Raw genomic sequence first — 25900 nt, 5'->3', positions numbered from 1 at the left:
GATACAATGTTATCTTTTTAAGTTGAAGTATTTAAACTAAAAGGTTTTTTATCCCACGTTGAAAAAACATGATTTTTTTCTTGGAAACATAGAGTATATATACTAATGGGTTTCAAATCTCACATTAAATGGAAACATAAAGAGTATATATATGAAAGGGCTTCAAATCCAATATTGAAAAGATACTATGTTATTATTTTAAGTTGAAATATTTAAATCAAAAGGTTTTTTATCTCACATTGAAAAAACATGATTTTTTTATTGGAAACATAGAGTATATATACGAAAGGGTTTCAGATCCCACATTGAAAATGATATTATGTTATTCTTTTAAATTGAAATATTTAAACCAAAATGTTTTTTACCTCACATTGAAAAAACATGACTTTTGTCTTGAGAACATAAAGTATATATACTAATGGGTTTCAAATCCAACATTTGAAAAAAAAAATAAAAAATCAGGTTTCGTCAAAGTTCGTCCGCGTCATGGATCGACCCGTCGAGTCACCCGAGTTTGGACGGGTTGTTGCCCCAGCCGGTCTAGCCACTAGGTCGACCCGTTAGGCCGGGCCAAGTTTAATAACATTGTTACGTAGATTTCCTTTTTCTTTTTGGGTTTTAAGGATTAAGGTATTTTCAAAGCAAGATTTTGGATAATACTAATGCATATTTAAAACATTTTTCATTTGAATTGAAAATTTATTGAACTAGTATTATTTTAAATATTTTCTTTATAAAATCTTACCATTTTTATATAATATCCTCCAAAAATACAAAAAAAAATATTGATTTTGATTTTTTTAAAATGAAATATATTTTTTTAAAAAATTCTCAGCTACATTATTAAATATACATCAAATATTAGTTTTTTTTATTAAATCAAATTTCGAGGATTTACATGTGCACCATTAATCTAAGTATGGATGCCAAGTTTTCACAAACTAGTTATAATTACCGGATTATATTTTTATTAGCAAATAATATTCTCGAATAGATAACACACAATCTTTCATGTTATTAACATTCTAATGCTAATATAGAGAAATTAGATCCTTTTTTATTATATTTGTTTTTATAGCTCAACTTGTTTTTAAAGCATTTTTAAATTGTTTTTTATTTAAAACATTGAATTAATATTTTTTAAAATAATTTTTGTATAATTTTAAAGTGTTAATATTAAAAAAATATTATTTGAATATGTTTTTAATTACCCAATACAAGTGATTCGCTAGCATACATGAATGGAAAGCAAAATTTAATTAAAAAAACTTTTTCAGGGCCTCCCCGATCGCCTAGTCCTTGTTGGGATAAGTCATTACACCGTTGTTGTAGATGAACTCCAATTGCATTCAAGTAACACCACTCCTTCCATGAAACCCAACAATTTTTCCTCTAGTATTTGAGGGAGTGAAAAATGTTCTTGTCTCCTCTCCCTATGGTCCATACCTGGCTTTTTTAGTATGGAACGTGAGGGATTTTATGACATCATCCTTGCCTCGATCATCTCTCGTGAGAAAAGCATAATAACCATAAACACTTACGAGGACTTTTCATTAAGGTAGTCAAATTTGATATGCTTATTTATCATATTAGAGCTTCCTTCACTACCACCTTCATGCCTAACTGACCAAACAGATTGGCCATTTATGTCATACTTGATTTGTATACAATATATGGCTTCTCCTTTGGTCAAGAAAAATTTGTGCACCCCAGAGAACACTCCATCATCCCAGGGCTTATCTCCACCCCCACCCCATGGCCCTGATACTGGCGGAGCTGCTTCCTTCGCCGCTCCAAGGATTACCTAACAAAACCTAGGTAATCCTTATCCCAGCATTGATACCAATGGACTCATAAGTAGGCCGAGGTATTGGTCTAGAGATTGAAAACGTTCCTTCTAGGACATGGACTCCAATGCTATCGATGAACCATCCCTTTCTTCCATGAAATCCAACAATGACTCCATTATTAGATCCAGAGGAGAAAGAAATCCCCTGTTCATCTCCAAATGGTCCATACTTCTTTTTGTTGGTGTCAAATGTGAGTGATTTCACAACTGTAGGCCCTTGTTGATCCATAATATCCTGTTATGTGAGTCAAGATTTCGGATGGATAATCAAAAGCTATCTGTTATGGAACAACAAAAAGATTGACTTGTCAGCAAGCACCCAACGCAATTTGATAGGAAAAAAAAAACAATAACGGACAAGGTTTTGAAGCATGTCTGATCAGGCACCTTGTCCAATCTAATTCCTCCACTTCCTCCATTTTTGCTTCCCCATATTGCTTGTCCATTCAGATCGTAGCAAACTCGAATGGAAACAACACCCCCATAACGTGTTAAATGAACTTCAAGGACTCTTGTATAAACCCTATCATCAACCTTGTTGCTTAGTTCATCTTCAAGATCATAATTGTAGCCTTTGTTTCTCTTGTTAGTCCCATTTGTTGTGTGGTATTGTGGAGTACTGAAAGTATTCGATGGATTTCGTTGCAGGAGAGACATCAAGTATACTCCAATGGAGTCGAGGTACCAACTACGTACTGTGGCCATGGAAACCAACTATCTTGCCTCCAGTCATTGGATTTGAAAAGTAGGTTCCGAACTGAATACCAAAAGGTCCATACTTTCTTTTTGTTGGTTTTGAACATTAATGATCCAAGAAGGACTGGACCATTCTCCACCGAACAACAAATATATCCATTAAGATCTGTTATGTGATGGGAAGTGATTTTTTAGAGATTATTTTCTAAACTTTCGTTTGTTATTAGAAAAGTTGATTAATAACAAATATTTTTTAATTAAAGAAAAATTTAAAATAATTTATGAAATTATTATTATTATTATTTCATCATCTTTTAATTTTTTTTATCTGTTAGATTTGATCCCTATTATTTTAATTATTATTTATTTTATTTAAGATAATTTATGAAATTATATTTTTTTTCAATTTTATTCTCATTTAACTTTTTAATTTATAAGATTTGTTTCTCGTTATTTTAGTAAACTTGAAAAAAAATATTAATAAGTTATTTTCCAGCTTATTTTTCATTACATAACTAAACACTTTAAAGTATTTTTAATTTATTTTTCATGATATTATCAAATATATAAAAAAAAAAATTGACTTCCCTGAAATTTACTATTCAAATAAATTATTCTTTTTTAAAAAAATACTTTTTAGCAAAAAAGAATAAAGAAACAAGATATTCATCACGATAATCAAGCTTGACGTGCAAATTTGAACCCGGAATTCTACTTGGAAAAGCATTCTAGATTTTGTTAAGCAAATTAGTATGACGTTTACAGCTGATAATTGTTTGTTTGCAAACAACCAGTTCCACCATGCTTCTCCGACCACACAGAGGACCCCCTCTCGTTATACTTAAATTGAATGGAATTGATAGCAGCTCCATGGCAGATCACCACTTGCCTTACAGTGCTGTAAACTCCACCGTCCCACCGCGCCTCGCTTTGCCCTCCATTGGTCCAACTGAAACATGGCTATTGCCATATCCTTCATAGCCCTGTCATATGCAATTAATTAGTCTTGATAAATTATCACAAGCCAACAAAATTTAAGCAAATGAAATATTTGAATGATGGCAACTTACCATTGTGATCCTAGGAGGGGAAACACAGTATAAATGACAATGTGAGGAGTTTTCTGTCAAAGTTTAAGACATGGTGTAGGTAGATTTTTATAGGCAGCATCAAATTTGTTTAGTGCTGGGAAATTTATTCCCATCTTGATCAGAAAGGAGAGAATCCACTAATCCACGAGGAACCTTGTAAAAGTAGACACTTACCATTGTTTAGAGCTGATATTCTAATATATCGTTTTAATTCTATTATGGTTCTCATTCAATGCCGTTCTAGATGATATTTTAATTTTTAATTTTTTTGGTTTTTATCTAAAAAATAATCAAATTAAATTTTTTTAAAATTAAAAACAAAATCTAATTCAAACCAATCAATTTCAATTTCAATTCAATTCTATTAGTTAAAGTAAAAAATTAGAAAAAACTGAACCATCTATCATTTTTTTTCTCCAACAAACCAAAAAAACAAAGATATCATCTTCAACCTTTCTCGAAAGACCAAACACATGTTATTTTTGTTCCTTTCTATCCGTGATTAGCCCCTTTGATTTTTTAAAATTAAAAATTAAAAATTAAAAATTAAATCTAAGTTATGTTTTATCAGTAACTTATATGTAAAAACAAAAGACAGAAAATAAATCTGTTTTATGTACTCTTGAAGCAGGACTGAAAACAGGATGTGAATGAAGACACATCTCTTAATTGCCAAAACCTGCAATTCTCGAGAAAAGTTATTTGGACAACCACACAGCGAATAAGTTCAAAAGCAGCAAAACCAACAAGCAACAGAACAGAAGTCTCTACGAGGATTTATTGGTTTCTAAAATTTTCTATCAGTTCCCTGATTTGCGGAATTAAAAGGTCTTGTAGGATGCTGAATCCATCGAAAGGAAATTGTGGGTAATGACAATTTGGCTTGTCGTGCAATTAATGGAAAATGGAGGTGGCAGATCACAGGGTCACATTCATAGGCGTCATTCTCCTCGCAGAGAGGATTTTTTTTTATTATTATTATTATTAATAGAGATATCTGAGCTAACTTACATCCGTTAACTAATTCTAAAAACTCTAAAATTAATATCAATGTAACTTAAAATTCATGCAATTTGAATTAGTAATCCTGATTAGTTGAGCTCTCATGCCCACACACAGAATTTTTATCAATACAGAAGATGCCAAGGGACCGGTCACACTGACAAGACGATAAACAAACAGTAGCCAGTTTCTAACAGTCAACACTGTGGCATGACAAGAGTCTTGCACATCCCAAGAAAAGAAAGATACAGCTTTACAACAATACAACTACACAAGCAAGATCAACTAGACTTTATTATACATTGCAAACCAGCTTCTCACGAGAAACAACTTTAACACAAGACAATAAACATGCCAAATACATGCATACGATCCATAATTAAGCATTGAGAGAAGGACATCGGAAACTACTGGGGAACATACATCATCCACCCATTATGCAGTATAAGCCGAGTGCTTCTCAACCAATGCTGGGAGGCCATCTTTATCAGCACCCACAATTTTGTCCACTAATTTTCCGTCTTTCAGGAAAATAAAAGTTGGCATCGCCTCCACTTCCCACTCCGCAGCAACAGGCTGCAAAACATACAGTAACATCAATTAGAAAGAAAAAAATAAAATAAAAAAACACGGTTAGGCACGAGATTCTCATGTCAGTCACTTAGCATCAAGCAGGCAACGGCGTATGATTTTTTACCTTCAATTCATCCACGTCCACCTTCAAGAAGGTGACATTGGTGAACTTCTTGGCCAAATCCGCGAAAACTGGCGCAATGAATTTACATGGAGGACACCATGAAGCAGTAAAATCCACCACAATCTGTAAAAGCAAGCTTCTTGGTAAAATCCAGATAAAACAGAATCGTTCGGCCAGCAAATTAGACAGATGCATCATTTTTATACACAAGTCTTAACCAATTTACCCATGAAAACTTCAGACCCGACTTCAATCAATCAAAACCCAGATTCAATCTCTTTAAATCAAAATTACCATCAAATCAGGTGATTTGTTCAGGGAAAATAAAACCAACCCAAAAAAACCCATTAATTAAATTGGGGAAAAATCAAAGATTCCACGAAGAAAATACAGTCCATGTAGATTTAACACACAAAACCCCCCACGAAATAAAAAGAAAGAGAGGGGGAAAATCCCAATTTTAATGGCAAACGCAAAACTAAAGGTTAATGGCAAATCCCAAAAAAATCCATTAATTAAATGGTTAAATACCAGCTTCTGAGTCCCTTTTCCCTTCTCGAATTGCTCTTTCCAGACATCAACGGTGTGGCAGGCAACCACTTGTCCTTCTTCTGCCATTCTCTTACCGAAACTGAAGCAACAAAATGTTTTTCCTTTTTTCCCCGTTTTGAGTGTTTTGATTAGTAGCCTTGAGAATCGGAATGACTAGGCTCCTCTATATATAGAGAGAGAGCCTCGGATTGTTCGATTACTAGAATATAGAGGATTGGGGACGGGATTACTTGCGACGGGTGCACGTGACGCATTCCTATACGTCACTAGGAATTTGTGCTTTTCTTGTCGGCTGTGTGAACGAGAAGATACGGTGGTGTTTACGACTGTTATAATTTAAAATATTTTTTATTTAAAAATATATTAAAATAATTTTTTTTAAATTTATAAAAATTATTTTTAATAACAATATATTAACCATCTAAAAATATTTTAAAAATTTTAAAAAACATCGTTGTAAACATTTATAAGTTAGTTGAATATTTTTTTTGGATAACGCAACGCACACTTGGATCTCATGCCTATCGTGATATATAGTGATATATAAGATATATTTCAAAATATATTAAAATAATATATTTTTAATTTTTAAAAATTTATTTTTAATATTAATATGTCTAAATTAATTTTTTAGCGAACATTATTTTGCTGATACGCCCTTGTGCAACACAAAGTGCCCACGTGCCAGATTTTTCTGAGTGGGTTTTATCGTGTGCTTTCTTTCTCAATTTTGCTTGGTCTCCTATTGTGGTTAAAATGGATTGGGCCTAAGATTTTCTGGGCTTCAAACAGTGGGCTTTAATTATGCAACTACAACCCCGCTTATGGCTCTTGACTTGCGGCTGCGTGCTGAGAATTTTAGAGGGTTTTTTTTCTTAACAACAAAATTGGACCAGGTTAGGTTAGTTGAAATCCACATATCAAAGTTTAAGTCATCACCAAAGTCCGTGTTCCTCAATTCTTATTCTAATTTCTTTTCATTAACGTCTAACAACGTTGCAAAATTAGACTAGATTAGGGTATTCCTTTTTATATTTTCTTTTTTCTCACACGTTTCATTAAACCAAATTGAATATTAAATAATAATAATAATAATATGAATTTTTATATAGATCCATTCTCCAGAATAATCTAACTAGGCATGATTAGCGCTACGCCACTCAGAGAAATCAATGATTTGTGTTGTAGTATCGACCATATTTAATATATTAGTTTCATTTTAATTAAACGAAATGATAGTAAACAGACAATTTTTCTATATAAAAAAAACAAGATATCTTGGGAAAAAAAATCAATGGAGTTCCAAAATTAGATTAAAAAAAAACTAAAAAAAAACCAAGTCAACATGAGGTAGCATAATAAACATGTAAACCAGTTAATAAGAGACAAGTCAACTCAAGTTAACCCGCAAAATCTATGGCTGGGTCATGATATTGAGTAACCCGACATAAAAAATGTTTGAAAAAAACCACGAGACAATTGTTTTTTTTAAAAAAACTAATATTGAATAATAAAATAAAATAAAATAAAAGGAAGATGTTGGCTCATATTAACTTTTTAAATTCATGACCCGAGTCATTAAACTAAAAGCATCGTATATGAAAAATAGGCGACGCATAATTCCCGACAAATTAAAACATGGAAGAATAAAACAAAAAAAATAAATTAACCACACAAAAAAGGATATAAAATAAAAAATAATAATTGAAAGAACGCGGGTGAAAATCAAAATAAAAAATAAATTAGAAGCAACTATTTTTTTTACTAGAGAGATAAATTGAAAAGAAAAATAATTATAACAAAAAAAATAAACGAGGATCAAATTGAAGAAAACAACATGCATGAACTTGAATTGAATGATAAAGCTGAAAACTAATAAAACTTTTATAAGAGAGCTAAGAAAAAAAATTAAAAGTAAAAAGGATAATGATCAAATCGATAACAAACAATATATGACAAATTAAAATTAAAGGACTAAATTGAAAATAAATAAAATTTTTATAAAAATAAGAAATTAAAAATAAAGAGGAAATTTTTTTTGATTAAAGGTTAAATTGAAAAGAACAATAACTCCAACAAAATGAAAAAAAAAACTAAAAGAACTAGGACCAAATTAAAAAAAATAACATAGCACAAACTTGGATTGAATAATGAAATTAAAAAATAATAAAACTTGTATGAAAGGGCTAAGAAAAAAAAAACATCAAGAGAACAATAACCGAATTAAAAAAAATATGTGATGAATTGAAATTGAAGGTTTGGACTAAAAAGAATTCAAACATTTACAAAAAGATTAGGGACAAAAATAAAAAATTAAAAGAAAAAGGACTGTGGTGGAGATATAAAAAAACAAAGGAAACCAACATGCAATCCACGAGGGAGGAGAGAAAAAATAAAAAAAAAAGGTTGGCCGACGACAAACCGTCCAACCTCCGCTGGCACGTGTCATACCAAGAGGAAATAGACGTAGCGGTGCATCCAACAACACGGCGTAAGGAAAAGTTCTATCACCAGGAAGCGCCATGCAAGCCATCTAAAGTTGCAGGCACCTCCCGCATGTTAGTGCTTGCGACACTCACTTCAACAACTTTTTAAAAATTTAATATTATTTAATATTGATTAAAAGACCATAATATTATCATAAAACAATAAATAACAAAAAAAAAACACAACTTGTGTGACACAAAAATAACCATTGACTCGATATTTGTTGTTACTGCTGTTGTTGTTGTTTTACTTTAAGGATATTCAAGCAATCTAGCTATATATTTAAAAATAAAAAACCGGAATTATCCCTAAACACGAGGTGTATAATATTTTTTTTATTGTTCATATAATCTTTAAAAAGATTATATTACTCTATCAGAAAGGTCAAATACTATTTAATCAAGTAGCGAAATCATAATTTTACTATATTAATCCACATAAAATAAAGAAGAATGTTATTACATTAAAAATACTGTTTTGCGCCCCTTTGTTTTCTCTCTCTCCTAGTTTAATTTATTTTGTTATTGTCGTGTTATATTAAATACCAGAGTGATGGATAGGAAACAAAATTTCTAAAATTCAATCTCGTACGTTTAGATACCGATTGTTCATGGAGGTCTAATCTGGTCCATTGCAGTCAATAATAATAATAATCCATGCGGCACATGACCCTCATTGTTCCTTGACCATGAATTATAGATATAAAATTCAATTTAAATATCAATTTAATTTAAAACTCTAGATTAATCTAATAATCTAAACTTGACTCTTTTTTTTTAAAAAAAAAGTTAAAACTAACGTTATTTTTTATATATAAAAAGCCTAGATTTCTCAGTGACCCCCGTTAAAGCCGCTTCCAAATCAACAAGTCCATGAATTAACTTGATGAACCGGGTCAGGCCGGATCTTATATAAATATGCTTTTTAACGACTGCCCTCGTAACCAACAAGATAAACACAGATTTTTCTCTTCAATTGAAAACGATTTGGCTAACAACAGCCACTGGGATGACACCTTTGACGTCCCCAACTGCCAAGCACAGGATAACCCTCTCCCACGTGGGTAACTCCTTACCACACCACCAAATTCCCATCCTACCCCTTCCATTTTATCCTCACTTCCCTCCCCTCTTCTTAAAACCACCAGATCCCCAGAAATCAATAGCTTTCAAACACCATAATCACATTAAAACACATCATCATCGAACAACCTCAGTAATCAATACATTTTACTCATGGAACTGAACTGAATCGAACCGGACTAAAGTGCACGTCCCTCGACATTCTTCCCCAAATGGCTCTTCCACAGCTAATTTCCACTCACAAACCCTCGTTAAAACCCAACACCACCGCTCTTTCCTCATTAAACCCTAACAATCTCAATTCCCTCTCCAAATTGTCATCATCACTTGACTCGCTCCTCCACAGTGGCCGCCAAAAACGGCGAGCCGCCTCATTAAAATGCTCGGCCTCATCATTCTCCGAGAAACACCACAACACAAACGATCCAAAATCAGACGACGTCGTTGAACTCCCACTATTTCCACTCCCGCTTGTTCTATTCCCAGGCGCAATCCTCCCTCTACAGATCTTCGAATTCCGTTACCGCATTATGATGCACACCCTCCTCCACACCGACCTCCGTTTCGGCGTCATCTTCTCCGACGCCGTCTCCGGCACCGCCGAAGTGGGCTGCGTCGGTGAAATCGTCAAGCACGAACGCCTCGTTGATGACCGATTCTTCCTCATTTGCAAAGGGCAGGAACGGTTTCGTGTAACCAATATAGTCCGTACGAAACCTTACCTTGTCGCGGAGGTGACGTGGCTGGAGGACAGGCCGTCAGGGGAGGAGGATGTGGATGCGTTAGCGACGGAAGTGGAGACGCACATGAAGGACGTTATAAGATTGTCGAATCGGTTAAATGGGAAGCCTGAAAAGGAAGCGCAGGATTTGAGACGGAATTTGTTCCCGACTCCGTTTTCATTCTTCGTAGGAAGTACTTTTGAGGGAGCTCCGAGAGAGCAGCAGGCCTTGCTTGAATTGGAGGATACCGCGACGAGGTTGAAGAGGGAGAAGGAGACTTTGAGGAACACACTTAATTACTTGTCTGCTGCTTCTGCTGTTAAAGATGCCTTTCCCTCTTCATAGTGTAGGTAATCAATGCTTGGTGTTTTGACCGTGTTGGCAATTTTATACACAAGAAACTGCCTTTTTTTTTAGATGTTGAACTGTGGATATTTTATAAAATGATTAAGATTTTTGCTCACAAGGGAAAGCTGTTTAACCGGTAATGTGATGTGTAATTGTTAACTTAATAGTTTGGATTCGAGTGATTTGTGACTAGTCTCACATGTGCTCTGCTCTGCTCATGCTCTGCTAATCATAGAAATATGGAAGGTTGAAAAACCATTAGTTAATGTTGATCATGTCAGATTTAGCACGGCGAGCTAGTTTTTGTATGGAATTGACCTGGCTTAACTCCAACAATGATAATCAAGATGTTCTAGATGATTTCTTATAATAATTCTTGTGCAGTTTGTTGTTTATTGCTGCATTTGAGTTAACTATCAAAGAAACTAGCTTTGGAGGGTAAGAGCTTTGTTGCGATGTCCATCAAAAGTTTTGTACGCTCTACAAGATGCTTCTTCCTTTGCACTTCTTGCATAACACTATTTGTAAGTGGCTCAAGAACTATATGTGGCATTACTTGGACCACAAAATTCGGCATAGTTTTGTATCAGTTTCCAGGTTGAATGAAGAAAAATGATGCAGCTAACATCTCAAGCTTTCTGATGTAGATAATGTTTCGAGCAGGCTAGTTTACATGTATTTGAAAGGCTTACAAGTTATTAGTTACCTAAAGCAATTCTTCTGGCCAGAGGATTTTGAGACTTATATGTTGGTGCATCATGAACTATAGCTCCTCATCTCACCATCTAAATTTGCATCTATGGTTGTATTTTGATGAATTTTGTCGGATACAGAAAACCCTACACCCGCATTGCTTCTTGTCGCATGCCACAAGTGCGTCATACCTTTTAGGCAACTCTGTTATGGTATACAATGTTGAGACATAGACTAATGTTCACCACCACCAAGTACTAGAGTTTAAACCTGAACAAACAAGCTGGCCTTTTCAGACAAGAACCAACAGCTAAAGAAAAATACCAAGATAAATTCGGGTCATTTGAAAAGAACTTCAAATTGAACTTAATAGGGCAATACAGAAGGATCGACTCCATTTTCTGAACCATATCCTACAATTTATACAGCATGATCCAAAGACGTTAAACATGCGCCAGTGAAAATCCCCTATCACACAAAATAATCAGAACACTTCCGATCATAATCACATTTCCTTTTACAGATTTCAATACTCAGCCATATTGCCACAAGGACCAACCTTTGAATACATCTGAAATGCTCTCTCACTGCCGCATATACCCACACTCACGGGTTGAGCTGCCACAGCTTGTAAGAGCTGTTTCTCGTTGTTTTGCGGCACATCAACATATTTATCAATAGTCACAACATGCCTCTTCAACTGCAATACAATAAGGCAAAGCATACATATTGAAAATAAAACACCACAAAAGTCTACATGCCAAGCAGCCAAGAACATACACATGCATATGCAAGAGAAGAATCTGAACAAAACAAGCGCAGACGGGAAAAATAAAGCTCACCTTTTCCTTAATGCAGGTCCCATCCTGTGCTCAATAGGAATAATCTTCCTCAGTATCAATCCCGTGGTTGTTTACGACAAATTGGAATGCATAGTTCATGAGTCCACCCTCACAGCCACTATTGAAACTTCTATCACAGTCAACTAACTCTTGTTCCGAAAGGCTAACAAGAGATCCAGTGACAATTTATCAATGGCTTCGACGGCTCTAGTAGCTGAGAACGACCAACAATCACCTAGATAATACAGCAGCTGATTTAGTTCTGAAGTACATTAAGAAAAACTGAGTTCTGAAGTAACTGATGCAGTTTCCAAACCGAAAGGCTGTTCTGAAATACACTAAAACCAGCTGCATCTGCAATTCTATACCAAGCTAAGGACAGGCAGCAAATATTGTAGCATACATAGTTTAGGGATGATAAAATAACTTGTAGGAAAATAGTAACACGTTTAAGCTAGAATAAAAGTTAGTGCTCGCAATCAACAATGGTGTAAATTAGTAGACTTTCAGTCAAAACACAAATATTTGCTGGATATTACAAGAAATCAATAGCAACAATATAGAAGGCAGTAAAAGTATATTTGCAGAATTATAACTAAAAGCAATAGGAGTAGTTACGAGGGCAAGCTACAGACTAAAACCATTTCCTATAAGCCAACTTCAATATTATCCTGGCGTCGATTAAGTTTTTTCAAAGATGAAGATGAGGCCCCCAGAACAAGATCGAACACCGTGTAAAGAAACATCAAGCACCTAATAGCGTTAGCCATTATGCTATATTATGACAGCAATTCGATTATACAAATTCAAAACCCTCTCCTGTACAGCCTGACTACTAGATAATTGTGCTAATCATTCATCAAACAACAAACTCACATCTGAAAGATAGAGCAAAGCAAATGCATTATCCAATAAAATCAAGCATCATTATTGAACTTAAAATCATAAAAGTGTTTATATGATCACTACGTCAAGCCTATTACTAACGTTCCACAGCTCCCTTGATCCTTGACATTGGTCACAGCCCCTTTCTTTCACCAATCAATCGAAGCAGGGACATCGCCAACTAGCCCGGTACCTTCTAGTTTTCGCTGGTCAAGATTCAGAGGAGCAGCAGAGAGTCCCAGCCGAGAAGTCTTGAACTCACGATGGGTTAGATCAGCGAAGGCATGAGAGAAAGGGTATAAGAAAAATTACCCTTGTGTTTTTTAACAAAATCATAGTTGTCTTCAAAGGCTTTAAGTCTATAAGACTTCTCTTCCCGCGAGGCGCATGTTTTGCCATGTTCTTCGCACCATGTTTCAAAGAGCTGAGAGATGTCTGAGGAAGAAGAAAGAGAGAGGACGGAGAGAAGGAGGGTGAACGCAAAGGTGTAAAGGAAGTTCCTTTTTGTCAGAGAAAAAAAGGTTGACTTTTCACTTTCGAGGTTTTGTTGGATTGGATTTCCTAGAGACATGGAGAGCCATGCAAGTTGTGAAGCATGGCTCTTTTGTACAGGAACGTTCCTTTTCATTCAAAGCACAAGGTCATGTCTAAAATTTGTACACGTGCTGACTGCTGACCAGTTAAAAAGTGAAACGGTAAGAAGTTTCCAAAGGCTTCTGCATGATATTCTTTTATTTGATTAAAATAATAAACATCTCAATTATATCAATAATTTATTTATTATTTTTAATTAATTATAAAAATATTTTTAAGTTTTATATCTGATTTAACCATACAGATAAATATATTTTGAAATTTTTTATAATTTTATAATTTATTTTTTTATTAAATATAATTTTATTTTAGAGGGTAATTTTACCAATAAAACTCATATATTAGAAAATAAAAATTGAGTATAGTACTTGATTAAAATAATAAAAATATGTAGATGTATTAAGATAAACAATAAAGTTCATATATATGATTTATATAATATGAATTTTATAATAACAATAATGATTTAATGAGATATAGCATGTCGCAATTCATTTAGCTATTATTAATTAGATTTATGTTACTTGTAATTGAAAGTACTGTTTAAGTGAAAAGGGTATTTGATAATATAATATTAAGTAAAATTCTTTATGTAACTATCATTTTTAAGAGCTACATATATTTGAGTTTTTAAGCATAGTTCAATTTATGTATCTGATATTTACTTAATTCCAGATAAAATTATTTTATATGATTTAAAAACTAAATAAATAAATTTAATTATGATTATTAAAAGTTGTATGAAATTATTTATAAATAAAACATATTTATTAAATAAATAATAGAATTTATTCCCTGATAAATAAATTTAAGAAATGTATTAGAAATTAAAAAATATTAGTTGAATAATATATATGCAAGGCATGTGCTAAAAAAATAGTAACATCAAAAGGCAGCGGATAATTATGGTTTTTCTTTCTCTCGTTTTGTTTATTTATTTTTTTTTCACTGTTGACCAATATCGGGTCGTGGAAGTGGGATACCGGCCTATTGCTTAATACTTTGCCGGGTGCAGGAGGTTATTTTGTGTTTGATGTTACATTTAAAAGTATTTTTTATCAGGAAAATATATTAAAATATTTTTTTATTTTTTAATATTAATATATTAAAATAATTAAAAAATATCAATTTAATATATTTTAAAATAAAAATATTTTTAAAACATAAAACAAACATAAATTATAACAATCACAATCATTCACCAAATATCGTTCCTGTTCATGCCCAGGATTTTTTGTACATTATAGAATTATACACATTTTGTATATTATAGAATTTTTTATGAATTTATATAGTTGTTAAATGTAACTTGACTGAATTTGATTTAAGAACTCAAACCTAAATTGAAATGACATCAAATAGAGAGATTGAAGTTAGAAATTTTTTTTATTCAAAAAACAACTTTTTTTTTATTTTTAAATATAAAAATAAATTATCCGAGTCCATCTTAATTAACTTATTTAATATATAACTTGTGTCATAAGCCATATAAAATTTATTAATTAAAACTTGCACATGTAAAAGATAAACAAGAAAATTAAATATCATATCACTTTAGGTGTTATTTGACGTTGCAGTCTACTTTAGCATTTATTTTTATTTTCTTATACTTGACTAGTTTTGATAAAAATAAATTTTAAAAAATAAAAAAAATTATTTTACTGCATTATTAAAAAAAAAAATACCTTCCAAAATAACAACTCAAACCCTTAACTACCGATCACGTTTTTATTCTTCTTCAAGCCAAGAGAGCCCTAAAAATCAGAACACCAACTGACAAGACAAACGCCACCATATCATCAAAACCTTAATCTTCTCTCCCTACTTGTAATCAGCTTCCTAATCCAGTCAACCATGGATGTTGATCCTCGTCACTACGAACAAATTGTAAGTAATTGCTATCATTATAATCCTAGAATACCAGTTGTTCCTGTCATTTAACACTGCTACATCACACTCAATAATCATTACTACAACTGATCGAAACCCTAATTTCTGTTTTGCATCATCTGCTTTGCAATATTGTTAATAGATGATTACGGGTATTATCAACGATGTTGATTGACCAAATTGTTTGAAGCAATTGTTGGTAATAGTAATCAGGGTTTGAGGGTTATGCTTAATCTTTATGATGTACGGATGTTTTGCTTTTATGTGTTTTTACAGGCCATCAAAGATAGTGATATCCACAATATTGTGCTATCCTATCTGGTGCACAATTGCTATGGAGAAACTCTGGAATCGTTCGTGGCTTGTTCTGGGATGCCTGAGCCTGCAGATTTTATCGAGGATATGGAGAAAAGAAAAGGTATGCGAATGCTTCCAGTTTTTGGCTGAGAAGCAGGATGCACAACTTTAAAGTATGTGAATTGCTGCACTTAACCAGTTTCTTTATATATCTGTGTTTCTGGCGATGTTAGTTGTTTTCATGAAGATTGTTGGAAGAATTGGGTAGATATTTCTTGGCAACTGATATGCAATGATATGTAGTGTATTAAGTAGTTTGTGTCTACGTTTTCCTGGATATAAATGATCTGACTATGATTTTCATTTTCTTTCCTCTGCTGATCTCTGTTCTTTATTATAGTGGTGCTAATTGTATGCTATGTGCTCAGGAATTGTCCGTTGTGCTTTAGAGGGGAATGCACTCAAGGCAGTTGAGCTGACAGAACAGGTGGCAGGTGACTTACTGGAGAATAACAAGGACTTGCATTTTGATCTTTTGAGCCTTCATTTTGCCGATCTTGTTTGTGCTAAGAAGTGGTAAGTAGTATAAGAGCTATACTTCTGAAACCGTGATGCGGCTGACCTCATATGTTAAATTGTTTGCATGTTTATGGACAGCACGGAAGCTTTGGAATTTGCTCAAAAGAAGCTGACACCATTTGGGAAGGAGAAGAAGTACGTTGAAAAACTTGAAGTATGTCCCTTATTGAGGAAACCGTTTTAAGCATACCTAACATGGCTGTTTTTAGTCTAATATTGTTGGGAATGAAAAGCCATTTCTTATTGCTGCAGGACTTTATGGCTCTGCTTGCTTACGAGGAACCTGAAAAATCACCAGTGTTTCATCTGCTTGGCTTGGAGTACCGTCAGCATGTAGCAGATAAATTGAATCGGGCTATTCTTGGTTGGTTTCGTCATTTGTTTCCTTGTTCCATGTTTTTTACAGAAGATTCTCTACTAATAAATGTGCTTGTTGTTGATTTGATGCTTCTTTTAATAACTATCATTGACACACTTTATATATTTATTGGTCATGAATGATATCAGCTCATACAAACTTGCCAAGCTACACAGCAATCGAGAGGCTGATACAACAGACCACAGTAGTCAGGCAAAGCTTAAATCAAGATCACGGTAAGGTAGGGCATATTGAAACCATTAGAGGCTGAGGATGTTAGTTAATTCTGCTGATATCTTAACTGTTCTTGATTTTCTTCTGGGCTATTTTGTTCTTTCTATATCAATGCTTTACTATGTTAATACATGATTTCATAGGATGGGATTCCACTATTTTCTCTGAAAGACTTTCTCAAAGGCTAGATTCTGGAAGTGATTAAAAGATTTCGGTGAGAGTAATGAAGGCACTTCGTATCTTGTTGCCACCGCATGGTTTTGGTGTAAGGTTTCATGGGAAGATAACAGTTATCAATGCCTTCACATCTGTGAAAGTTGTTGAGAAGGCTGTCAGCTGTCTCATGTGTCTGGTTCTTCCTGCATTTGGTGAGGTATGCCTCTTTTCATGATTGACCACAACACTAGTGCATTTGGGTGTGATCTCTGCCCTAAATTGGACGTCATCATCCACGATTTTGACAATCCAACGTCTTGTAAATTTTTGCTTGCATATTAACTAGAGACCAGGACTCTAGATTATCTTGTGCCCAAACGTCAAATTAATTATGATTTGACGTTACTGGAAGTCATGTCTAGTGGAGCAAGGTTGAAATACTTGACAATATTGCTTGTAAAATTATTCACGGGGGCAAAAACTGCCATTGGTTGGCGTGCTTGCCTCCCTATTTCTATAACACGGTGTGCATGGTGCACCTTAAAACGAATTGTAATTCTGGAATGTTGATGGTATTGTTCTTGCTGGTACTCGATAATTTTAGTGATTATGAAGGTGGGTTTCGACCATTTGATTACACTAGCCGCTAGCCCGAGGCCCATGATAGAGGGTTCCGCTATCTATTTCTGCAAAACTACGGTCTATGATTCTAGTTGGTTTGCAAGTTGCTTGGAATAAGGCCAGTTGTAAGGTCTTGTTTGAAGTTGATTCTAACATGGTTTTACGTGCATTTCTTGCACGGGTCGGGTCGGGTTGATGTGGTTGCAGATGTTATCTTCTCATTAGCAGTACCAGACATTTGCTATCAAGAGACTGAGTTATTACAATGCATCGTATCATCGTGAGGCTAACTCCATCGTGGATTGGTCAGCTAACTCTGCCTCTGGTCCTTGCTTGATGGTCCTTAGGTTTATAGGTTTTCTTTCAGTGAAACTAATGGGGCGTCGTTGCTTCGCTCGTGTCCTAGTTAGTATCTGTTCCTATTTTCTTTTGTAACCACAATAAGGAAAAATAAATGTATGACCTGTTCGGCTTGTGAGTCAATTTAGCAGGCTTGTTCAAAATGTAGTTTCATAAATTAAAAAAAAATTAACTTTGGTTGAACTGAGTTAATTGACTTGCGATCAGAGTTTTGGATTAGGTTGACCGGATTCGGTCTGGTCTCTTCACCTGGTAATCATCTCCAGTCCAAATAGGAGGAACCAACTACAAATGATAGCCAGGGCATAACAAAAATTTCTTGATAAAACAATTTGAGAAATATTTAATTATAAATTTATTGGTATATTTCTCCTTAAATTATTAAAAGAAAAAGTATTCATTTCTCAGAAAAAAAATTGTTCAGCCTTAAATTTGACACTGGCAACATAACCTCCGGTCCATGTAAAATAACAGGTATTGATATTTTCATGGGCTATTTGGGCTTTAAAGCGTTTTGGGCTTCGAAATATCGAAACTGACCCAAATCATGAATGGGCTGAACCACGAACCGGTCCACATCTATAAATACCCAGTGGTAACCCCAGAAAATATCCATCTCAGCTCCCTTTCAAATTCGGATAATGCTGTCAATACCTGCAACTCCATCTTCTTTGCTTCTAAGCCTCCACTCGGGCAACGACACGTTGTCCCTCCCCGGTTTTCTCTCCAACAGGCACTCGTTTTCTAGGGTTTCAAAAAACTTCGAGCCAAACACTCCGAACTCAAGATTCTGCAAAATTACTTGCAGACTTGCTAAAGCCAAAGAGACTATTTCTACTACAAATCCTGATTCTTTAATTAAAGAGCCTCACAAGTACTTTGATCAAGTAATAATCACCGTTCGATCAGGAGATGGAGGCCATGGATCAATCCTTAATATGCCTAACCAGAGGAATAATAATAATGGTAGCAAGGGAAAACAGGAGAAAAAGAGTAGAAATAAGAGCTCGTATAAAAGAGATTTTCATGGATCGTTGATTCTTCCTCTGGGTGGACATGGAGGTGATGTAGTGATTTATGCGGATGAAGGAAAAGATTCGTTGCTGGAGCTTCATAGTAAAAGTAGATTCAATGCGAAACGCGGAGGGAATGTTGATGCCATGGGCGTTTTAACTTCTCAATTGCATAATGGATTTGCTGCCCCGACTTTGCGAATTCCTGTGCCTGTAGGTTTGTACGTTAAGAATTACATCGTTTCTTTTTTGGCTACAATTTTTAAAATTGTGTTCAATGTTTATGTTTTTATTTTATTAATGGGATAGGTACGGTTGTGAAGCGTAAAAGAGGGACGTTATTGGCTGATTTAGCGCAACCAGGGGATGAAATACTTGTTGCGAGGGGTGGACAAGGAGGGGTGAGGAATTTGCTTTTAAGATAGTGGAATGTGGAAAATTGTAACTTGGGTGTGCGGTTTGGGATTCATTTTGTTGATTTTGCTACAGATTAGTTTGATTGAAGCGCCAGAGCATAGAAAGAAAAGATTAATGACATTGACAACGAATGTGATGAGAGATGATAGTGATAAGGTGAAGAACATGCTCTTTGATTTATTTATTTAATATTGTATTATGTACACAAGGTCATTATGGCAATTATACCTGCTCCGTGCTTGCTGCCAGATTTTGATACTTCTAGCAATGCCCAGCTATGTAATGCATCTGCGCTCTGACTTGTGCTTGGCTTAAGTTGTGGAGGGAATCTCATTTAATTTTTTTTTTCTTGCATGTCATGATTGCAGGTCCATTTTTTGGTGTTACGGTCTTGTTTAAGAGTTAAATATATATGAAAAGATGATTATTAAAGAAGTTGCTCAATAAGAAATTCTAGACTTTGCTATAGAGTTATAAAATATTCAACAACAACTGTATCTATGGTTTATGGCTTCTCATGTTTGATTTTCCCTTCTTATCCTAACATGAGTTTTAAACATTTATGATTTACTGCAGGTTTTAATTCTCGGTCAATCTGGGGAGGAAGTCAGTTTAGAGCTGATTCTCCGAGTTGTTGCTGATGTTGGTCTAGTGGTACACGTCGTTTCTCACTTAATTTTTATTTTTTGTAATGTATGCTCGTGTCTAGGTTCTTTAAAATTTCAGTAATTGGATTTTTGTGGTTTTCATTTCAAAAATACTAACAATTTTCTTTTAAGGCTACTAATTTATATCTGGATCAAAGATATTCGAACTTCAAAGATATGCAACCGGTAGATGGTAAACTAGAAATTTGCTTTATATGTTTTGTTGGGTTGCTGTGGCTGTGACCAACCCCACTCTTAATTAATATATTAATAGAAGCTTTTATAATCTTCTGATTGCCAGAGCTGTTAACTTGCTTGTGTAGGGACTTCCAAATGCTGGAAAATCAACCCTTTTAGCAGCCATTACGCTTGCAAAGCCAGATATTGCTGATTATCCTTTCACAACATTGATGCCAAACCTTGGACGCCTCAATGGTGACCCAGCTTTAGGTGCAGGGATGTATTCATCTGAAGCAACTTTGGCAGATTTGCCAGGCCTTATAGAAGGTGCTCATCTGGGGAAGGTACTGTATTTTCAAATATAATCCAATGGTTTATCAAAAGCTTCATTTAGTAAAACTGAAATTTTCTTATCCTTCAGGGTCTTGGCCGCAATTTCTTGAGGCACCTTAGAAGGACTCGTGTGTTGGTCCATGTTGTTGATGCTGCTGCTGAGGACCCTGTGAATGATTATAGAACTGTCAAAGAAGTATATCTTCCCTTAATGTTATATTATTTCTGGTTTTATATATTTGCTTTGAAAATTGGATTTCAGTCTCACTAGTGTGGACAGATCTAGGAAGTACTGGTGTCTTTTCTGTGGGTTGATATGATTTGAATAGCAAACCCTCTATGGGTTTTGCTTGCCTATTTAAATCAGGATCTCAATTTTAAGATATTTATAATTAGCTCTAGGGAGTGATGGACTCAAGTCTAGCAATGAAGTTCACTCCCAAATCCTGCCAGGATGTGGATTGGACCTAATTGACAAAAATCCCAAAAGAAAACAGGGAAGAAAAAGGAAGGGCTGATGTGGAATGTCACGGCTGTTAGGGAGCTTTTGATCACAAAACAACTCATTAGATAATGAGGGTGACGTAAGGCTGAAAGGCAAGCTTCTTAGCTTAGATATGATCTTGAGTAGTGCTTGAAGGGTTGGCTTGCTCTTTGTAATTTTATGCACGATTCATTATTTCCTTTCAGGAATTGAAAAACTAAAGAAGTTGTCTGTCCCCATTGTTTGTCACCTGGACATTTGTTTTTTCTATTTGGAGTTATGTAGCTGATTGTAAACAAACCGTTCTGTGGTTCTGCAGGAATTGAGGATGTACAACCCTGAGTACCTTGAAAGACCATATGTAGTGGTGCTAAATAAGATTGACCTGCCTGAAGTATGTCCATATGCAGCTTCAATCCTTTGTTTTCATGCATTCTTCCTTTCTGAGTATTTACATGTATTCATATAGAATGCCCACATTCTTGCTTCAATATATCAATTATTCTTTCAGGGAAGGGATAGGCTTCCATCCTTGACTGAAGAAATACTGAGAATTGGTTGCGATGAGGTGCCTTCTGAGCCAAAAATGACGTCAAAAGATGCAGTTCATTCATTTTCCACTGAAGATGGCAATGCAGATAAGTTGCCTTCACAGATAACAAATGAAGATAAAAAGGATAAAGAGTTAGAGGACTATCCTCGTCCGCTCGCTGTTGTGGGTGTCAGTGTTCTGTAAGTTAATAATTTTTTGTTGGACTTCACAAACATATTTTAGCTCATCATTCCCTCTCTAGAATTTGTGGCATCTTGCTTTCACTTTGTCTACTTTGCTCCACGCTTTTCTTTGTTAATCTGGATCTTCGTGATTGTGTCATTCTTGGCTTATGTTATTTCGGAGAAAAGAAGTCGTTTACTGTTTCATCTTGTCATTAGAGTATTAGTCATTCATATAATGCTAGGTTTACTAGATAGAACATGCTAAACTTTGATCAGACCTTATTGTTGGCAATGATGCACTCAATGTTGCCTATGACAACTCATTCATCTCTAGATTTTCATGACAAATGAGTATCATAGTGATGTGTGGGAAGATCAAAATATGTTGGTTCCCTGTGAATTTTGCCCTTCTAACTCTGCAGAAATCATTGTCCTCTTTCTTCTCTTCAAATCTGTTGTATATTTTTCTTTCTTAACCTGGATCTGCACTATTGCCAGTGACAGTCATTCTATCCGCGATTTCAAGTCAAATAAAAGTCTAGTAAAATGACCGAGTCATCTCATGCAGGAATTGAAGCTGCACTTCACTTATTCTATTTGTCTATGCATTAAACAATCGTTCATTTCCCCCAGAATTTGACCCGGATCTGGCTCTTGGCTTTGTTTGAACAAGTCAGATAGGAAATTGTTTCATGCATTTTTTTTTCTTTTCTTGGTTTTGTCAGGAAAGGAATCAGAGTAAATGAGATGTTGAAGGAGATACGGGCCGCCTTAAGGAAGTGCAGAGATTCTCGTGAGGCATTGGAACCAAGGATGAAGACTGTGAGAGCAATGTAGTTGCAATTGTCCAACGGCCATCGGTTTGTCAACTTAAGCTTAACATGGATTGATGGATAAACCGTATAATCATGTTAGCTTCTTGTTGCTCAAGATCTGCCAACTTGCATAACAACCATCGCTTCATTTTGGGCCCAAACGAGACCGTTCTCACTAGCCTCTATGCAACGTTTATGTAGATATTTTGTATCGAAACAGCATTTTTGTTTGTTACAGATCGGCGTACTTGTCAGTGTGTAGCTGTCTGACCTCCATCTCATGCCCACTAAAAATTCTATTTAATTGACAGCTGGAGACATAACATTTCTGTCTCTATAGTCCATTGCTCAATGCTAGAAAATTTGCTGAACACCTTCAAAACATTTAGAGAGGACAGAGCGAGGAGCCCAAGTCAACTTGGTTTGGGCCTAGGATGCTGAATTAGAGTGTATAATGGGGGCTGCCCAACAGTTATTGTCTCACTTCTTTTGGTATTTATATTTTAATTGAAAATACGTTAAATTGATTTTTTTTATTTTTAATATCAATATGTTAAAACCATTCAATTTTTTTTTAAAAAATATTAATTTAATTTTCTTAGGCAAAAAAACAATTTAAAAATTATTTTACAAAAACAAATACTTAACTAGGTTGCGGTTTTTATTCCCGCCAGAAAGCTTGCGGTTTTTTTTTAACTCCCACGCACCATCTTATCAACAGCCAAGAAGGCTAAGAGATTCATGAACTAAAAATTTGAAAGTGCATGACCCAAGCTGGAATATGAATGCCATGTATCAGCAGTCAGTAGCTGTACGCATTAATGCACTATTTTTCAGTGCACGAACCTACTTGGAATCTGATCCTATGGATCGACCCAAAGGGCGAGATTCAGTGTACGGCATCAATGTAAAAAATCTGCTTGTGGGCCTTTTATTGAAGTCATTTGATATTGTTATACTTATTATTTTTTAAAATATTTTTTTTAATGTTTTAAAATAAATTATTTATTTATTTTTAAAATGAGTATATTAAAACAATATAAAAATATATAAAAAATTAAATTTTTTCAAAAATATTTTTGCATTCCAAAAACAAAATGTGTGATGTTGGTGCATGAATATGGCAGCTGCGTTCCCACAGAACTGAATTCCAAGCCCCCGCCACCTCGCAACAGTTGAAAGTCCCAAGTATCAAACAGCCGTTGCAAAAGTTTGTGATGTGGGTGTTTTGGGAACTCCAATGTGTTCTTATCCCCAACCCTTTGCAGCATACACACCGCACCCACCCAGTAGTAACTAAATTAACAATAAAAGGCGACCCTAAAATTCTCCTATGTTTGCCACCTGAGCTTGTGTGCGGACAAATATTATTTGCCAGGTGTTTTCCATGTAAGAAAACCTTGAGCTTAGCAGTACTGGACACGATTGTTCTGGCCAAGTAGCAGTCCCAACCCATTCGGAGACACGTTTCGATATCCTTAATTGCCTCTTGACTGCATTCAAGCGCTTATCCTCGCATACTGCCATATAAATAGCCCCTTTGCTGCACAATGTGCTTATCAACAGCGTTACTGTTTCGCTTATTTTCTTGTGTTTTTTATGGGAGGAATGTCAAAATCAATCATGAGTGGTTTTGGAGAGAAAAAACAGTTCAAGAAGCCTGCGCAGGCTAGCTCTAGGAAAGGGTGCATGAGAGGCAAAGGAGGACCAGAGAACGCTCTCTGCACTTACAAGGGTGTACGCCAGAGAACTTGGGGCAAATGGGTGGCCGAAATTCGGGAGCCCAACCGTGGTGCTCGTCTCTGGCTTGGCACCTATGACACCTCCCATGAAGCTGCCATGGCTTACGATGCTGCTGCTCGTAAACTATATGGCCCTGAGGCAAAGCTCAACTTACCTGACTTACAAGTTAATAGTAGCCAGTTTCCAGCCTCTCCTGCCAATTCTCAGGTGATCCAAATGACAAACCAACCCTCTCATCTCATTCAAAATTCTAGTCCTACATCTACATATTCATCAAATATCCCAAATATGGAGTCAAATGAAGCGAAACCAATATTATACAACCATAATCCAATCATGTCTTTCTCTAATGAAAGCGTTGATTCGAATGGAATGGAGGTAGAAAATGACGCAAATTTTGGGCGAAGTGGAGACGTAATCAAAGAATTCTGGGCGAATCTCAACGTGAACATGACTTTCAATGACTCAATTTGGGCAGAGGCGGCATTGTCGATAAATTTTCCAGTGATGGATGATCCCGGAATTTTTGCTAGCAATCTCATGGAAGGATCTGGTGGGGACACAATGCAGACTCCGTGGTGCATGTAAATTGAACCACGATGTTCTTCTGGGTCAAAGGAGGCTAGAGAGAGAAAAAACAGAATCCTTGTATACATGTTTAGTATATAGTCTAGTTATAGAGCACTGAAGCCACATGGGTTTTTGGCTCGTGTACATATGTATGTTATCTCTGTGACAGTCAGGTGCTTTGTTTTATACTGAATGGTAATTTAACTTGAATCTGATACATATTTATATGAATAAATAAGTTTTTTTTAATAATTATTTTATTAATGGATAATGAATAAGTTTTTTAAATTATTAATGAATTAATAAATAAGGTATAAATATTTGTTAAACTTAATTCAAATTCAATCTTAGTCATGGGCTTCCTGATGATAATTTCACTTCAATATGATAAATATTTATCTAAATAAATATTTTTTTAATTTTTATTTTATTAATAAATAATGAATACGGTTTTAAACTCCAGGTGTAGTTTCAATCTGATATATATATTTATTTGCATAGGTAATTTTTTAATAATATTTTTATTAATATAAAATGAATAAGATAAAAATATATGTTAAATTTAACTCAAAACTCAATTATTTTGGTGGTTTATAGTACTTTAGTAATAGGATGGCAATTTAACTTTGAATGTGATATATTTACATAGTATCATATATGGCAATATGATACTATGTAAAATTTTGAATTAAATCTAAATTGAGTTTGGGTTAAACTTAACAAATATTTATACTTTATTTATTATCTATTAATAAAATAACTATTAAGAAAACTCATTTATTCAGATATATATATATATATATATATATATTAAATATTAAATGATAAAATTAAATATTAAATACATTACACACACACACAACATTTATAATTTTATCATTTAATATTTATATGCATATTTTAAATATACATTTAATTATATCTAAATAAATATTTAAAATCTGAT

At 34.5% G+C, this 25900-nt stretch overlaps 6 protein-coding genes and 1 pseudogene across 7 annotated transcripts; 4 read left to right on the top strand and 3 right to left on the bottom strand.

Annotated features, from left to right (window-relative positions):
• Positions 1 to 1537: 1537 nt before the first annotated feature.
• Positions 1538 to 2554, bottom strand: LOC133692855 (jacalin-related lectin 3-like). Its single transcript, XM_062114015.1, has 3 exons — positions 2237 to 2554; positions 1905 to 2084; positions 1538 to 1804 (listed from the first exon to the last, which is right to left on the bottom strand). The coding sequence occupies exons 1-3, from the start codon at positions 2552 to 2554 to the stop codon at positions 1538 to 1540; spliced, it is 765 nt and encodes a 254-aa protein (XP_061969999.1).
• Positions 2555 to 4807: 2253 nt separating this feature from the next.
• LOC133690464 (thioredoxin H1-like) lies at positions 4808 to 6131 on the bottom strand. Its single transcript, XM_062110683.1, has 3 exons — positions 5867 to 6131; positions 5336 to 5458; positions 4808 to 5214 (listed from the first exon to the last, which is right to left on the bottom strand). Exons 1-3 carry the CDS (start codon positions 5951 to 5953, stop codon positions 5074 to 5076), a joined length of 351 nt encoding a protein of 116 aa, XP_061966667.1. The 5' UTR covers positions 5954 to 6131; the 3' UTR covers positions 4808 to 5073.
• A 3391-nt stretch (positions 6132 to 9522) lies between these two features.
• Positions 9523 to 10644, top strand: LOC133692870 (uncharacterized). The gene has a single exon (XM_062114036.1). The coding sequence runs from the start codon at positions 9669 to 9671 to the stop codon at positions 10521 to 10523; it is 855 nt and encodes a 284-aa protein (XP_061970020.1). The 5' UTR covers positions 9523 to 9668; the 3' UTR covers positions 10524 to 10644.
• Positions 10645 to 11585: 941 nt separating this feature from the next.
• Positions 11586 to 13076, bottom strand: LOC133692850 (low-temperature-induced cysteine proteinase-like; annotated as a pseudogene).
• Positions 13077 to 15257: 2181 nt separating this feature from the next.
• Positions 15258 to 17691, top strand: LOC133691938 (uncharacterized). Of its 2 annotated transcripts, none has more exons than XM_062112565.1 (7): positions 15258 to 15427; positions 15707 to 15848; positions 16156 to 16303; positions 16385 to 16460; positions 16559 to 16670; positions 16814 to 16900; positions 17042 to 17691. In XM_062112565.1, exons 1-7 carry the CDS (start codon positions 15395 to 15397, stop codon positions 17101 to 17103), a joined length of 660 nt encoding a protein of 219 aa, XP_061968549.1. In that variant the 5' UTR covers positions 15258 to 15394; the 3' UTR covers positions 17104 to 17691. The 2 variants fall into 2 exon arrangements, with proteins under 2 accessions (XP_061968549.1, XP_061968550.1); XM_062112566.1 differs by having other exon boundaries at positions 15259 to 15427; positions 16814 to 16905.
• A 945-nt stretch (positions 17692 to 18636) lies between these two features.
• Positions 18637 to 22993, top strand: LOC133691937 (probable GTP-binding protein OBGC2). The gene is made up of 9 exons (XM_062112564.1): positions 18637 to 19265; positions 19358 to 19449; positions 19538 to 19621; positions 20042 to 20119; positions 20436 to 20636; positions 20714 to 20821; positions 21429 to 21503; positions 21621 to 21841; positions 22552 to 22993. Exons 1-9 carry the CDS (start codon positions 18677 to 18679, stop codon positions 22661 to 22663), a joined length of 1560 nt encoding a protein of 519 aa, XP_061968548.1. The 5' UTR covers positions 18637 to 18676; the 3' UTR covers positions 22664 to 22993.
• A 1247-nt stretch (positions 22994 to 24240) lies between these two features.
• On the top strand, positions 24241 to 25087 carry LOC133692823 (dehydration-responsive element-binding protein 2D-like). Its single transcript, XM_062113970.1, has one exon. The coding sequence runs from the start codon at positions 24241 to 24243 to the stop codon at positions 24970 to 24972; it is 732 nt and encodes a 243-aa protein (XP_061969954.1). The 3' UTR covers positions 24973 to 25087.
• The last annotated feature ends 813 nt before the right edge of the window (positions 25088 to 25900 follow it).

The sequence above is a fragment of the Populus nigra genome, chromosome 4 (assembly GCF_951802175.1).
Source record: "Populus nigra chromosome 4, ddPopNigr1.1, whole genome shotgun sequence".
Taxonomy (NCBI): Eukaryota; Viridiplantae; Streptophyta; class Magnoliopsida; order Malpighiales; family Salicaceae; genus Populus; species Populus nigra.
This window is presented reverse-complemented; position numbering and strand designations above follow the sequence as displayed.

Excerpts from the sequence above, each read along its gene's own strand:
- LOC133692870 (XM_062114036.1), top strand. The coding sequence starts at position 9,669 with ATGGCTCTTCCACAGCTAATTTCCACTCACAAACCCTCGTTAAAACCC.
- LOC133692823 (XM_062113970.1), top strand. The coding sequence starts at position 24,241 with ATGGGAGGAATGTCAAAATCAATCATGAGTGGTTTTGGAGAGAAAAAA.
- LOC133691938 (XM_062112565.1), top strand. The coding sequence starts at position 15,395 with ATGGATGTTGATCCTCGTCACTACGAACAAATT. Across the intron at positions 15,849-16,155 it reads GGATATGGAGAAAAGAAAAG|GAATTGTCCGTTGTGCTTTA; the intron begins GTATGCGAATGC and ends CTATGTGCTCAG. Across the intron at positions 16,671-16,813 it reads ATTGAATCGGGCTATTCTTG|CTCATACAAACTTGCCAAGC; the intron begins GTTGGTTTCGTC and ends GAATGATATCAG.
- LOC133690464 (XM_062110683.1), bottom strand. The coding sequence starts at position 5,953 with ATGGCAGAAGAAGGACAAGTGGTTGCCTGCCACACCGTTGATGTCTGG. Across the intron at positions 5,459-5,866 it reads GAAAAGGGACTCAGAAGCTG|ATTGTGGTGGATTTTACTGC; the intron begins GTATTTAACCAT and ends TTGCTTTTACAG. Across the intron at positions 5,215-5,335 it reads TGGACGTGGATGAATTGAAG|CCTGTTGCTGCGGAGTGGGA; the intron begins GTAAAAAATCAT and ends TATGTTTTGCAG.
- LOC133692855 (XM_062114015.1), bottom strand. The coding sequence starts at position 2,554 with ATGGCCACAGTACGTAGTTGGTACCTCGACTCCATTGGAGTATACTTG. Across the intron at positions 2,085-2,236 it reads GAGGAATTAGATTGGACAAG|GATATTATGGATCAACAAGG; the intron begins GTGCCTGATCAG and ends CTCACATAACAG. Across the intron at positions 1,805-1,904 it reads TCGATAGCATTGGAGTCCAT|GTAATCCTTGGAGCGGCGAA; the intron begins GTCCTAGAAGGA and ends AGGTTTTGTTAG.
- LOC133691937 (XM_062112564.1), top strand. The coding sequence starts at position 18,677 with ATGCTGTCAATACCTGCAACTCCATCTTCTTTGCTTCTAAGCCTCCAC. Across the intron at positions 20,637-20,713 it reads AAGGTGCTCATCTGGGGAAG|GGTCTTGGCCGCAATTTCTT; the intron begins GTACTGTATTTT and ends CTTATCCTTCAG. Across the intron at positions 20,822-21,428 it reads ATTATAGAACTGTCAAAGAA|GAATTGAGGATGTACAACCC; the intron begins GTATATCTTCCC and ends GTGGTTCTGCAG.